The sequence below is a fragment of the Elephas maximus genome, chromosome 2, assembly GCF_024166365.1.
Source record: "Elephas maximus indicus isolate mEleMax1 chromosome 2, mEleMax1 primary haplotype, whole genome shotgun sequence".
In the NCBI taxonomy this organism is placed as follows: domain Eukaryota; kingdom Metazoa; phylum Chordata; class Mammalia; order Proboscidea; family Elephantidae; genus Elephas; species Elephas maximus.
The window spans coordinates 44,832,630-44,847,808 of record NC_064820.1 but is presented as its reverse complement, the minus strand read 5'-3'; the positions used below and the strand labels follow the sequence as shown (position 1 = coordinate 44,847,808).

The window sequence follows — 15,179 nt, the reverse complement described above, 5'->3', positions numbered from 1 at the left end:
CTCTCCTCTTCTCTGAAACTTCAGTTATGCATACTTCAGACTGCTTGATTTGGTTATGTGGGTCACTAAGGCACTTTTTTTTTTAAGTCTTTTTTTTCCCTCTGTGCTTTCATGTGGATAATTTTTATTGCTCTGTCTACAAGTTCACTGTAAGCATCAAATCTGTTATCATCTAGTGGATTTTTACATTTCTGATATTGCATTTTTTTCATTTCTAGAATTTTCAGTCGATTCTTTTTTTAAGCATATATTTCTCTTGTGAGATTCCCTATCTGTTCACTCATTATGTCCAACTTTTTCTTTAAATTTTTTATCATGTTTATAAAAGTCTGCTAATTCCAATGCCTGTGTCATCTTTGAGTCTGTATCTATTGGCTATTTTTTATACTGAGGATGTCATGTGATCCTGCTTTTTTTTATGTCTAATAAAATTTTTATTGTGTGTTGGACATGGTGAATGCTATGGGTTTGAGAGTCAATATTGTTATTTTCTTACAGAGTTTTATGGAGTATTTTGTATCCATTACTTAATTTATTAGCATCAGCTTGATCATGTTGAGGCTCAGTTTTAGGCTTTTCTTGGGTTTCCCTATGGTAGACTTTATTCTAGTTATTCTATACTAGAACTTATTAATACATTATGGTCTTTGAGGGGTCTCAGTGGAACTCTCTTCTAAATTTTAACCTTTTGGGAGTCTTAACTGAATGCTCTGATTGTTCACCAAAGTCTCTCTACTTGCTGGTTGGAACTCTACTTACAACACTTAGCAACCTCTGGAATCTCCGTTCAGATCAGAGCCCCCAGGAGCAGTTCTCTAACAGGCCTACTGGAATCTCACCCTCTTCTTGCCCAGATTAAAATTTAGCTAAATAATAAGGGAATCCATATGCAGATTTCTTTAGCTGTTGCTCTGAACAACTTCCTCCTCCCTGGTATTCCGCCCTTCATATTTCAATTGCCTCATTATCTCTCAACTTTCTCTTTCTTCAACCCAGTTTTGAGAAATGCAATGCAATGCAAGCCAGAATATAGTAAAATGACATGTTTAGCAAGGACAAAAAAAGCACCTGTCAGTGGGGAAGAAACAGATATCTGCAGATAGCTGTACTCACCTTGTTTGTTTCCTTTACAGTGCCACACCACCTATTGTCTGATGCCTAAAAACAGCTGCTTCGTGTATTTTTCCCAGTTCAATAGTTGTTTATTGTAGACATGTAATTCCATTACCCATTTCTCTCCAGCATGGATAGAATCAGAAATTCTTCATTAAAAAAAAAAAAAAAAAACCTTTTCATGAACAGCTCCTTTATATTGTTACTGATAATCAATTTCTGAAATCCTTAGGATATAATTGTTGTGATTTCTATTGATTCTTACTCATGGTGTCTTTTTCCGTATGGTTTTGATGGTCTTTGAATGTGAGCTTTTATTTGTTTGATCTCAATTTGTGAAAATGCTAGGAGGTGATAGCGTATCCTTTTCACCTGAAGAATGTGTAATTGCCTCTACTGGAAGCCAGGGGGCGCTACCAACCTGTGTTCAGTTAGCCCACTTCTAGGATCCTGCGCTTAATGAAGGAGTCTCACGTTCTGCTTTTCTACCTTGTAATAGTAGCTTTGTCTTCAGATCTCAGTTATGCTGTTGGCACTTGCTCTCTGGGTAGCTCCACTTTCCCAGTTTTCTAGTTGCTCACTATTCCTATCTAATTTCAGAGTACTATTTTGTTTTTATTTTTTTGGTGGAGGAATTTTGGAGACTTTTTTTAACCGAAACAGAATAAATAAATAAACTATTGACATTTATCATACAGATTGTTATATAATTACATAGATTAACACTGGAGTTATCATTTGGTCAGTATATTAAATTGGCATGAGTTATACAAGGTTTCTTCAGGGAAGACTGGGAATCCTGCAACTCAGGGGGGTTCAATAATACTCTTCCAGGAATTCTTTCCACTTTGGCATATGGCCATATACTACATCCAGTTAAATGGATTTAAGGAGTATATTATAAACTATGGAAACCCTGGTGGTATAGTGGTTAAGAGCTACGGCTGCTAACCAAAAAGGTCAGCAGTTTGAATCCACCAGGCGCTCCCTGGAAACCCTACGGGTCAGTTCTACTCTGACCTTTTGGGTCACTATGAGTCAGAATTGACTCGACAGCAACGGGTTTTTTTATTATAAACTATCCCTTGCAAAATGGACATGTGGCTGAAAAAGAATCTTGCAAAAGAATCTGTGTGTTAATACAAGTAATATAAGCACAAGATTTTTAAATTTAGTGGAGCTGATACTTTTACTCATGATACCAGCATTTTATCAGCTTCACTATAAGGAAAAAGCAATGATAATAATAATAATGTCACAATGTCCGCCAATTTTTAAAAAAATTGAAATTATTAAGATTATGCAAAGTATGAATTTATGAACATTGTTCTTTACTATTTACCTCACTCTAACATTCCTTTAGATGTTAGCTAATGACTGTATAAAGCTATCCGATTAGCAAAATACTTAAAAAAATAAGCATTCAGAATATGAAGAAAATTTTCTGTATTTTTTTCAGTGATGTTAAAAGTCATACAATATTGAATTCATTACTTCCCCAAAAGAAAGTTTCTTTAGCAAAAGACAAAAAAGCAGTGGGGAAGAAACAGATACCTGAACAAACAGGCAGCACAGGAGCTCTGTTGTCCAGTTGGTTGGAAATACAGACGTTTCTACACTTGTCTCAGTTTATGGTATTTGTTAAATTCTGTTCAATAATAAAATATACAAATAACTACTTCTTTGTTTTCTTTGCCACTGAAGTAAAGATGTACCAAAGAATGTGTATCTTTGCCATTAAATGACTTCTCTAATAAAACCAGTACTTTATGAAAAACTGATGATGCAGTTATTACGACTGAAATAAAAAAAAGGAAGTTGGGCAAAAGTATAGAAATAGTACCACAGGGTGATAATATTGTGAAAACAAGACCTTTAAAATATATTTTAACTTTTACACACATAGAAATGAGAAACGGGGTGACTAAGAAAACCTTTTGTACCACGTGGAAATTCAGTATTTATGTAGTAATGTACTTCTTTTTTTTCATGATGACTGATGGCTTATAATAGCATATTGTCTACCAGATATTTAAATAAATACATAAATAAATATAATCTTCCCCTTTAAAAAAAAAAAAAGGTGGTAGCAATAACTAAGAAAGTAACTACTTTTCACAAGAAACTTGTGCTAGGAAGGGAACATTTAGAAAACAGGTATTTGGAAATGTTTCCATGGTTTTGTGATTTTTTTCCTGAAAATAATTAAAAATATAAATATGTAATCTATATAAACTGTTGCATCTATACACTTAAAGATCATGGAAACAGAATTTCCTAATTTGTTTAAAAACCTTACAGATGGTGAGTTTTGAAATTATTTTTATAAGTTGATAAAAATTTGTAAATATTACACCTTCCAGTATGCAAGGAAAATTGATTAACATTAGGGAAGATGGACATTTACTAGCCAAATTACATTTTTAAAAAAACTTTGTATAACTGAGGGATGGCATTAAAAAATGAGTGTTACAATGATTTAAAACTGCAGCCAACAGAGTAGTTCTTCCATTTTTAACTTTGTATTTTTAGCTAATAAAACTTAATACCCAAATAAACTCTCCTTAGAACTAGATTTTTGAATTGCTATATTGCAAAATATTTAACCAAAAATTAAAAACTTAATGAAGTATTTTCAGTTCCATTGTTATTATTTATACCATTAGTAAAATGAAGTTAAATATTGTCATTGATTGAACTGTGTCCCCCAGAAATGTGTATCAAATTGCCTAGGCCATGATTCCCAGTCTTGTATGATTGCCCACCATTATGTCACCTGATGTGATTTCCCTATGTGTTGTAAATCCTACCTCTATGATGTTAATGAGGTGGGAATAAGGAAAGTTATGTTAATGAGGCAGGACTCAATTTACAAGACTGGATTGTGTTTTAAATCAATCTCTTTTGAGATATAAAATAGAGAAGTAAACAGAGGGGCAGGGGACCTCATACCACCAAGAAAGCAATGCTGGGAACAGAGCACGTCCTTTGGACCTGAGGTTCCTGCACTGAGAAGCTCCTAGACCAGGGGAAGATTGATGACAAGGACCTTCCTCCAGAGCTGTCAGAGAGAGAAGGTCATCCCCTGGAGATGGTACCCTGAATTTGGACTTCTAGCCTCCTAGGCTGTAAGAAAATAAGTTTCTTTTTGTTAAAGCCATCTACTTGTGGTATTTCTGTTATAGTAGCACTAAACAACCAAGACAAGTACAATCTTAACCATTTTTTATTTCCTCTTTATGTTCTATGTTTGGGTGCATGCTCAGTTTTTTTTTTTAATGACACACAAATTTGATAGATTCACTGCTTAACAAGTTATTATTATAGTCAAATGTTTATAACTGCGATTTAGAATAAAAAAACAAATCAAGCCCACTGCTGTCGAGTCTATTCTGACTGATCGTAACCCTATAGGAGAGAGTAGAACTGCCCCATAGGTTTCTAAGGAGTGCTTGGTAGATTCAAACTGCCAACCTTTTTTTGGTTAGCAGCTGAGCTCTTAACCACTGTCCCAGCAGGGCTCCCAACACAATTTCTCTAGAATAGTTTTCCTAAAAAAGATATGCACAAGTGATACAAATTTATTTTAGAACAATTAAAATAAGAAAGAAAAAAATCAAAATTCTATTAATAATCACTATTAAACTTTTAATTCCTATTCTTCCAGATTTTATTTTGTAGATATATATGTATTTTCCTCTTCCACAAATTTAAACTTATTCTTCATTCAAAACTGTTTTTATAGAGGGCCTTTATACCTTACAGAATTTTACGACATGAAAAAAATGAGATTTGGGGACAAAAATTAAAATTTAAAGGAAATATACTAGGAGGCTACTTGCTTCTGTGACCAAGGCTGAACATTCATATCAACCCTGTGAGGGATTATAACATTTGTTTGATTTAGTCCACTGCCTGTCAATTTAATGGCCTTAACCTTAAACATGTGGTTTAACTATGAAAAGAAGTTACCAAGAAATAGACTGACCAAATTTTGTGGTTTTCGACTTGCTTTGTCTTCATATGTCCTATGCAACAAGGCAGATAAATTAAAGGGAACTAAGATTTTGGCAAGGCTTTTGTTTTTGTTCAACGTTATGACTGCATCCGAAATTGATATACGGTTTTTTAAACTTGAATTATTAACTGTGCCCAACAGAATAGTGAATAGAACCCAGAAAGTGATTTTCAATGGAGTCATTGTATCTTGGAAATCAAGCAGTTATCTTTTAGAGCTGTGGTCCTAGACTCAGTCTCATATGACTTTTTTTTTTTTTGTCAATGACTTATACTATGAGAAAACACATTCATTGACTCTGCAAACGAAACCTAGTTGGGAAATGAAAACTAAGAAGAGGAAGTAACATTCTCAATGACCAGATTAGAATCAACATGACCAGGGAAATTGGAGAAGTAGTATGAAGTAAACAAATGAGTAAGACATACACCAAAACCATACCAGTTGCCGTCATTCCAACCCATAGTGACCCTATAGAATAGAGTAGAACTGCCCCATAGGGTTTCCAAGGCTGTAAATCTTTGTGGAAGCAGACTGCTGCATCTTTCTTCTCCAGGGAGGCTGGTGAGTTACCAACCACCAACTTTTCTGTTAGTAGCCGAGCACTTTAACCACCGTACCACCAGGGCTCCTTGAGTAAGACATAAAAACCAAAAAACCCATTGCAGTGGAGTCTATTCCGACTCAGTTGAGCACCTTAACCACTGTGCCACAAGGGCTCCTTTGAGTAAGAGAAACAGTGGGCTAAAATAAACAAGTAAGAGAAAAAAGTTTGAAATAGAGGAATGCCTATGGGCAAGTATCACAGAAAATAACTTAGGGGTTTTAAGCAAATAAGCTCACTAGGATAAAAAAAACACAGTGGTATTGTTTCAAAAGCAAGCAACATCTCTAAATGTAACTTGTTGCCCTGGAGTGGAATCTGGGTAGAACTGCCCTGTAGGGTTTCCTACTACTAAAATAGGTATGTCCTTACACTCTTGTTTCCTAGTTGGGTGTCATTTGCAAACACTAAGAACTTTTTCTTTTTACTAGAAAATGCCCTTTACCTTAAGAGCAAATAGTAGAGAATTTAGCCACTCAAATGACTGAGATAGTAACAGAGGAAAAACTACTTTCAGTGTAAGACTGAAGAAAGGTAATTTTTTTTTTCCTGTTAGAAGAGATGGAGTAATTGAAAAATTATCTTTAAAAATGACATAAGTTAAAAAATGAAAGGCTATTGGGTTTAGGCTTTCGTATACAATATAGGGTCACAATGAGTTGGCATTGACTGGATGACAATGGGTTTTTTTTTTTTTTTAATACCTGAAGTCTTTAATAAAAAAGTAGATCAGCTGTACTCAATTTGCATAAAAAGCTGAAAATGAATTTAAACTCTCTTAGAATAGAGTTAATTTAGAATAAAAAACCCAAACCCACTGTCCTCCAGTCGATCCCGACTCACAGCGACCCTATAGGACAGAGTAGAACTGCTAGATATTAAAAAAAAAAATCAGATAAAAAGGGTTGGTAAAAAATCGGAACAGTGGTAGGAATCTGGTAGACCTTCCAGATACATCTCTACTTTCCTAAAATGGTGAAATGTGTGACACACGGAAGATGCAGTGCAAAAATTTTTAATGTCCTGGCCAAACCTTAAGTTTTGTGATTCTTGCCTTAGGCATTAACCAGAATAGTTTGCACCAAGCTATAAAAGAGGGAGCACATTAGTTGTTACTAAATTACAACTCACAATGTCAGGAACATTTCTTCAGAGCACTCTAACTGTATAAACCAAAAAAAAAAACCAAACCAAACCCATTGCTGTGGAGTCGATTTCGACTTACAGTGACCCTGTAAGACAGAGTAGAACTGCCCCATTGAGTTTCCAAGGAGCAGCTGGTGGATTTGAACTGCTGACCCTTTGGTTAGCAGCTGTACCACTTAACCACTACACTACCAGGGCTCCCTAAGTATATGGCATCCTTAAATAAGCAGCGGAAACTGAATGTAGACCTGGTAAGAGAAGGACCTGGAATAGAAACACGAAGCGTATTTAGTGTCTGCAGGAAGCAGTGTTTCTGTCTTATTTTCATGATGATACTACTCTATGTTGCTTTTACTTTTGTCTTTAAAACTTTTATTTATTTTAAAGGTAATATATATTAATTTTAGGACATTTAAAAAGTATAGATAAATAAACAAGAACAATGACAACAAAAAACCGCATCTGTAATTCCACAACTGGGGGAAGGAAAATGAAGTAACATTTGGCGTATAGCTGCTCTTGACTTTTCTTACGCACAGACATATATAACATCATACTTTATAAAATGTATTTTTACTTTACATTATTTTAAACATTGATAAAAATGGGAACATCTTTGTCATTTCTTCCTTGATTTAATATCAGGAACGTTATTTCCTATAAATACATGCTTACTAGTTTTACATGATAATGGCTGCCATAATTTCTATAACCAATTCCCTACCTTTGGTCATTTTAAGTGTTTCCAATTTTTCACTATTGTAAATAACGGCAGAAATTTCCAACACTGCCTTTAAAAGCAAGAAGGACACTGGAACAAGGAAAGAATCCAGGGCATTTACTCATTCAACAGGTATTTATTGAACACTTATCTGTGCGAGGCACTGTACCAACTGGGAGCTGGGAAAGAGCTGGTTAAGGTGTCCACCTTCAATTAACGTCCAGTCTCAAGGAAAACAAAGGACAAACACTTGAGGAATAGGCGGAAAAAACGCCTTTACAGCTGAGAAGAGAGAAACGCTTCCCTTTTCTTTTAAAGTGAATTCAGTTTTAAGAGTAATTTAAGCGGTCAGGGGCCAGTTTTATAGAATTAAAATCCTGACTGTTAATAACTGTTAGGTTTATGTATTAAATATATTAACCCACAACACCTACATTAGCCACTGTTCTAAGAGCGACACAGAAGAGTCACAGCACCCCTCCTTGCTCCTGGTAGGAACCCACCTCCTCGCGCCTGCCAGCTCGCGCGCGGCCAAGAACAATCCCACTGCTGGGACGATCCCCTTCTCCCTCCTAGTATCCAGGCGGTCAAAAAACAAAACCTCCACCCAAACACTTCCACTGGGAGAATCCCTCCCGGCTAACAGTGGTTTTGAAGCTCGAGTGCAAGGCCGCTTAGCACGGTGGTCAGTTGGAAGGTGGAAAACAAACTTTGTTACATCTTAACTTAGGTTGGAGCAAGGCGACTCTAAGTATGGATTTAAGTGAGGTTAAAACAACGCGCAGCGTTTGGCTTTTTTTGTTGTTGTTTTTGATAAAAATCGTTTTAATGAAAGAATAAGGAAGCGGGCTCGTCTACCCCAGGACGTGAGAGCAAACTGGAGCATCAGGCAGGATGGTTTCAGCAGGTGGCCGCCCGCCGCATCCCGGCCTCCTCCAGGCAGCTCGCCCCTGTTTTGACTGTACGGTTTCCACGGAAGCTACAGGGGAAGCATCCTCCACGCTGCCAGCTCGCATCAATGGGATTCCCCTCGTGGGAAATGCCCCCTCCCGGGAGACGCACTCTCGGAGAAGCAGACCGTCGCCGCGTCCTCGTCTTCCCGGGTGGGCAACGTGACCCCGGCACAGACACTGGGCCCGCGCGGCACTCCCTCCCCACCCCGGGCTAAGCCTCCCGCCGAGGAGGGGACGGAGGAGGTGCCGCGGGGGGCGGGCGCGGCGCGCGGGGAGGGGAAGGGGTTCTCGCGCGATTGGGCGAGGTTTCCGGTGTTGTGACTGAGACCCGTCAATATGGCGGCGATCGGCCGCGGCCGCTCGCTGAAGAATCTCCGAATACGAGGTAAGCCCGCTGCAGCCTTCACCCCTCACCGCCCGGCGACCACCACCCCTGGCACTTATCTCCCCCTGTCCCTGGGTGGGGGGAGCGAGCTGGGGCGCCGGACGGAGCCACGGCTACAGCCGCTGGCCTGCGAGCGAATCCTAATTGGGGCTGTGTGTCTGTGTGTTTCACGCAGGACGGAATGACAGCGGCGAGGAGAACGTCCCGCTGGATCTGACCCGAGGTAACGCGGGGCGCAGCGGGCGCCCGCGAGGACGCGCTGCTGGGGAGGAGCCGGGGCTGGGGGCTGGGGACCGGGGACCGGGACGGGCCCCGCACTGGACCGGCGGGAATGCCGGGGGCAGAGCCCGAGCCCCGCCTGCCGGCCCGCCGGAACCGAGCCCGGGGCCGCCTCGCCGGACCCGTCCGCCTCCCCAGTGCCGGCTTCCCGAACCCCGAGCCTTCCTCCCGGCCTCGGTGAACTGCGGGGAAGCACCGAACGGGACTCGGCGGGGCTGGCGACCCTCTTGGTTTTCTGGACCCCCGGGGGACGTTTTACACCTATCCTGGAGCTGGTGCAGCCGAATCCTGGGGGCGGCCGGAGGGAGATAGAGGCTGTTATTTAGGTTGCAAGAGGATGTTTGAGGGAAGAGAGACCACATCCTGCCCTCCCCGTCCCCAGGAGCAGAAGCCGGACCTGCTTGTTGTTGATGGCTGCGTGACTACTTTTCTCTTTGCCTACCGCCCTGGGGGACCCGCAGCACTGATAACTCGATAGTGAGACTTAGAGCTGGTCTTTGCTGCTAAGTGTCTGGTCTAAGCTGTGTTTCCCTCCTGCTTCGCATTCCCGGCCGCTGGGACAGTAGTTGGCAAAGACTGCCCCCTCAGCCAGCTGCAGGTTCATTGTTTACCTTCTGCAGTTGAGATGGGTTTGTTTACACCTCGGAACTGGGTAAACCCCGGTTTTAGTTTTTGAGGACCTAATTCTGCTACTAGCCAGTATTTCTTCTGTCAGTCGCTGTACTGGAATTTATTGGGTTATATCTCGTTGAAGACTTAAAAAGAAGACTTAGTAGTTGTATATAAGATTTTTCTTTTCTCTCCCGCAGTAAACTGACTTTGGTCTACTGATTCCAACGAAGTCATTTCATACCGGCGGTAGCTTAGAGCATAACCTGGTTCAGCCCCTACAGAAATCAGTTTCTTTTTTGAAATCTGATCGACACCTTCGGAAGTTAAAAGATAAAGTCGTTGTAAAACATTAAAATTTTTTTTAAATTGCCTTTTTACCCTATTCTGTAGTTGACATAGTTATTGTTATCTACAGTATTTCTTAGACATGGGCTCATTGTTGAGGCTCCTTGTACTTAAAGCATAGCACGTTCTTTTTAATTTCTTTTATTTTGTACCTCATAATGTAAGATTACTCTTTTGTAAACGAAAAGATTCCTTTTTTATTTAGCTACTTGAGTACCTTTTTGTAACTTAATATTTTATCCTGCAAGTTCAGGGACTTAGTTTTGGGTGAACTAGGTCCTTTTCCAGGCAGAAGAGTTTCTAAAATACCATAGAAAAAACCAAACCCTTTGCAATCCAGTCGATTCAGACTCATAGCGACACTGTAGGACAAAGTAGAACTGCCCGATACGGTTTCCAAGGAGTTGCTGGTGGATTTGAACTGCGCACCTTTTGGTTAGCAGCTGACCTCTTAGCCACTAGGCTACCGGGGCTCTGAAACATACTATAGTAGGGCTTAAGTAATAGAAATGGTGATTAATTAGTCACCAATTAAATTGGAACGTTTTTGCAGCAGATAGGTTTTGAGAATTAGTGTAGAAGATGTAAAGCTTTTGACTTTTGTGCAGCAGTGTGGCAACTTCATTATATAAAATATATGTAATGTACATACGAAAGGTATATTTATATTAACATATATATGTGAGAAAGATTTTCTAGTACATTTCCTTACAAAATAAACATAATTGCTACAGAGCTGAAATTTTGGCATTCCAACCCTGTAACAGAGGTATTTATTAGTGATTTAATTTATATAAGAGCATATGTTTTTTACGAGGAGGTGAAAGAGCATTTGTAGCTCTTGATTCCAATTTGCTCACTAAGAATGTACTTGGATATGGTGCTGAAAAGAAGTTCTGGTTGTGCTTTGAGTTGCATTTGCTGAGCTTCTACATAGTGGTTTCTCTGGTTGGTGTCAGAATTTTGGGTTGTAGAAGAGCTTATCTGCAAATTTTATTTAATACCATTGATTTTCTGTAATTTTATTCAACTACTTAGATAACTGTATACACTTACTATTTAAAGTGCTAAGCATTTCGTAAACACCTACTATGTCCATAGGTGTTTCCAGGATAATAAAAACAGAATAGAAAATGCTATTCCTATTTGCCCTGACAAAATATACTTCAGCTTGGAATAAAATTTACGCAGCCAATTGAAACTGATTGCAAATGCAATACAGTATATGACTAAGAGTGAGAGGTTATGTGAGAACTGTATGCCTAAACCTTAAGGAAGTTGAGAGTTAAAGAAGCTATCTGAGTTAGATGCATTATATAGTGCTACTTCTGTTTAAACAAATTGTTATTCTGACAAATATTGCATTGCTAAAAGAAGCCTTGTGGATATAACAAGAAGAAAGTTTATGAAGAACTAAAATTCACTTATAATTTGAGAACTGAGGGGCAATCTGGGTTGCAGCTAAAGGGCGGCTGTCTGTGGATTAGATTACAATGTGTAAAAAGATAAAGTTTGGGCAACCAAAACTTAGTGCTGAGGCACTGTTTGCTCTCATCTGATTGTTTTTATGTAATCTTTGAGAAATTCATTGTGTAGATAGCTAACAAACTTCAGTATAAAATAGAGATTCTAGTCGTTGTAACCACTGTAATAAGCATCTAGTAAAAGAGCAGACTGGAAAGTCAAATAGTTCTGGGTTGTAATCTCAGTTGTGATATTTAACAGTCAGGTGATTTGGGGCAAGTGGTTTGACTTTGCTTAACCCCTGATTTCTTTATCTAAAAAATAGGAGGGTGTTAAGAATGTGAGGAGTAGATGAGCTAGTGCTTCATTACTCAGCACAGAATCCAATACTTTGTGAGTAGTGATGCTAAATAAATGTTAGTTGCCTTCCTAGAATGTGAAATTAGAATTATTTAAATTACATTAAAATATCTATTTAGCATACAGTGATTGTTTTGAGTATTATAAATTTGCTATTAAGTAACTATGGTACTGAAACTTTATTATTTTGGTTTTTTGGGGGGGATATCTTAGTCATCTAGTACTGCTATAACAGAGATGCCACAAGTGGATGGCTTTAACAAAGAGAAGTATATTCTCTCTCAGGCCAGTAGGCTGGAAGTCTAAATTCAGGGCGCCAGCTCCAGGGGAAGGTTTTCTCTCTCTGTCTGCTCTGAAGGAAGGTCCTTGTTACGCATCAGTCTTCTCTTGGTCTGGTCTTCCAGCTCCTTAAGCAAGTGAACCCTGAGGTCCTGACCTTGATCTTCTTTTCTTTTCTCCTCTCCTCCTGGTGCTTCCTCCCTGGCAGTCTTTTCACTCCCAGTGCTTCAAAGATCTACAAATTCAGGTGATTACCATAATTACATGAGGGTTAAGTGCTGACTGCTAACCAAAAGGTTGGTGATTCAAGCCTGCCCAGAGGTGCCTTGGAGGTAAGGCCTGGCAATCTGCTTCTGCAAGGTCACAGCCTTGAAAACCTATGGAGCAATTCTACTCTGCACAGATGGGGTCGCCATGAGTTGGAATCAGCTTGACGGCAGCTAACAATAATAACAGTGTAATTATTGATTAGGCTTTTTCTTCTAAGCTTGTAAAACATTTTGGCATGCACATTTGGTAATCATCTCAAAATCATGACAGGTAAAACTCTGTACCAGAAAACATCCCCCCTTTGTTCACTTTCTAGATTTGTTCTTCAAGCTAGAGACCATGCTGCTTATCCTCTCTGCTCTGTTGCCAAGTTAGAATCAATTCCTTTTTCTGTTCCCATTGCCACTGATCTAGGTTAGGCCCTCACTATCTTATTTGGATGATGGTAAAATCCTGCATCTGTTCTCTCACCCTTTTTTCAGTGACTCTGTTTTATGGCTACCAGGCGTATTTCCCTAAAGTCTAAATCTGATTTGTCATTCCCTTAAATAAAAAACAACACACATATATACTTACACTTTACAGGCTCATTTTTTGCTGACAGAATGAAGCCCAAACTTCTTAGGTTGGCATGTGTCATGGATTGAATTGTGTCACCCCAGGATATGTGTCAACTTGCCTAGGCCACGATTTCCAGTATTGTGTGATTGTCCATCATTTTGTCACCTGATGTGATTTTCTTATAATGTTAATGAGGCAGGATTAGAGGCAGTTATGTTAATGAAGTAGGACTCAATCTGTAAATTAGGTTGTGTTTTAAGTCAATCTCTTGAGATATAAAAGAGAGAAGAAAGCAGAGAGACATGGGAACCTCAAACCACCAAAAAAGAAAGACTGGGAGCATAGTGCATCCTTTGGACCCGGCATCCCTTTGAGAAGCTCCTTGACCAGGGGAAGATGGATGACAAGAACCTTTCCTCAGAGCCAACAGAGAGAAAGCCTTCCCCTGGAGCTGGTGCCCTGAATTTGATCTTGTAGCCTCCTAGACTGTGGGAGAATAAATTTCTCTTTGTTAATGCCATTTGCATGTATTGTTTCTGTTATGGCAGTACTAGATAACAGGGGAAACCCTGATGGCGTAGTGGTTAAGAGCTACGGCTACTAACCAAAAGGCTGGCAGTTGGAATCCACCAGGTGCTCCTTGGAAACCATATGGGGCAGTTCTACTCTGTCCTATAGGGTCGCTATGAGTCAGAATTGACTTGATGGCAGTGGGTTTGGTTTTTGGTTTAGATAACTGAGACAGATTTGGTAACAGGAGTAGGGTGCTGTTCTAACAGATACCTAAAATGTAGAAGCGGTTTTGAAACTGTGAATGATTAGAGACTGGAAGAGTTTTAAAGTACCTGATAGTAAAAGCCTAGATTGCCTAGAAGAGACTGTTGGTGGAATTATGGACATCAGAGACAATTCTGATGAGGACTCAGAAGAAAATGATGTTACCCTGGAGATGGCGCAGATGGCAAGAAGCAGCAGGAGAACCAGCAGACCAGCATGAGACAAAGCTGGAACTGACCCGTGTAGTGAGAGAGCTGAGTGTCTTTGCGCAGGAGGCTTCCTGGTAGAGTGGGGTGCCTCCAAGCACTTTTTGGTGGATTTAGGCTTGCCAATCCGTGGAGCAAGAGAGCTGAGTGTCTTCTGGCCAAAGGTTACTAGTGGAGTGGGTGCCTCAGGTCGGTTATCAGTGAACCTAAAAAGCTTTGGAATACTTGGCCAAGCAGGGCAGACACGGTAGTGAGGCCTGAGGGGCCAAGAGGCCGGGGAAGCAGGAAGCAGAAGCTGAAGAGACAAGGAACAGAGGAAGCAGGGCTGCCTCAGTCTCAAAGGGCAGAGTCACCACTCAGATGGACTAGGGGAATGGAGCCACCCAAAGTTGAGGGAGCAGAGTTGTCATTCCAGTGGGCCTGGAAGACAGAGCTGAAACCCAAGGCTGAGGGACTGCCACTCAGAATCTGGACGGTGTGGCCAACACCGAGAGTCTACAGGGCAGGGCTATTGCCTAAATGGCCTCAGAGAACAGTGGATTATTTTCAAGCCTTGAGAGCTAATGCAATGTGTTCTGCTGACTTGCCTGGTGCCTGTTATCCCTTCTTTCCCTCCAATTTCTCCCATTTGTAATGGAAATGTCTAGCTTGTGCTTGTTCCACCATTGTACTTCAGAAGCAGATAACTTGTATTCTAGATTTCACAGATAAAGAGGAATTTTTGGATTTTGGACTTGGAGTTGAATTAAGACTTTTGCTATGATATGGGGTAAATATGTTTTTCATGTGGCAAGGACGTGGCATGTCATGTATTGAATTGTGTCCCCCAGAAATATGTGTCAACTTCGCTAGGCTATTGATTCCCAGTTTTGTATGATTGTCCACCATTTTGTCTTCTGATGTGATTTTCCTATGATGTTAGTGAGGCAGGATGAGAGGCAGTTATGTTAATGAGGCAGGACTCGATCTACAAAAATTAGGTTGTATCTTAAGCCAGTCTCTTTTGAGGTATAAAAGAGAGAAGCGGAGCAGAGAGAGACATGGGGACCTCATACCACCAAGAAAGACTCATCGGGAGCATAGCAC

General features: G+C 40.0%; 1 protein-coding gene across 4 annotated transcripts in view; it reads left to right on the top strand.

Moving 5' to 3' along the window:
• The first annotated feature begins 8,831 nt into the window (after positions 1–8,831).
• RICTOR (RPTOR independent companion of MTOR complex 2) overlaps positions 8,832–15,179 on the top strand; it is a 148,826-nt gene continuing 142,478 nt past the window's right edge. For all 4 annotated transcript variants that reach the window (XM_049862704.1, XM_049862684.1, XM_049862693.1 and 1 more), the window contains exons 1-2: positions 8,832–8,940; positions 9,116–9,163. In XM_049862704.1, coding sequence (XP_049718661.1) covers positions 8,892–8,940; positions 9,116–9,163 — 97 coding nt within the window. In that variant the 5' untranslated portion in view covers positions 8,832–8,891. The remainder of the gene's footprint in view (positions 8,941–9,115; positions 9,164–15,179) is intronic.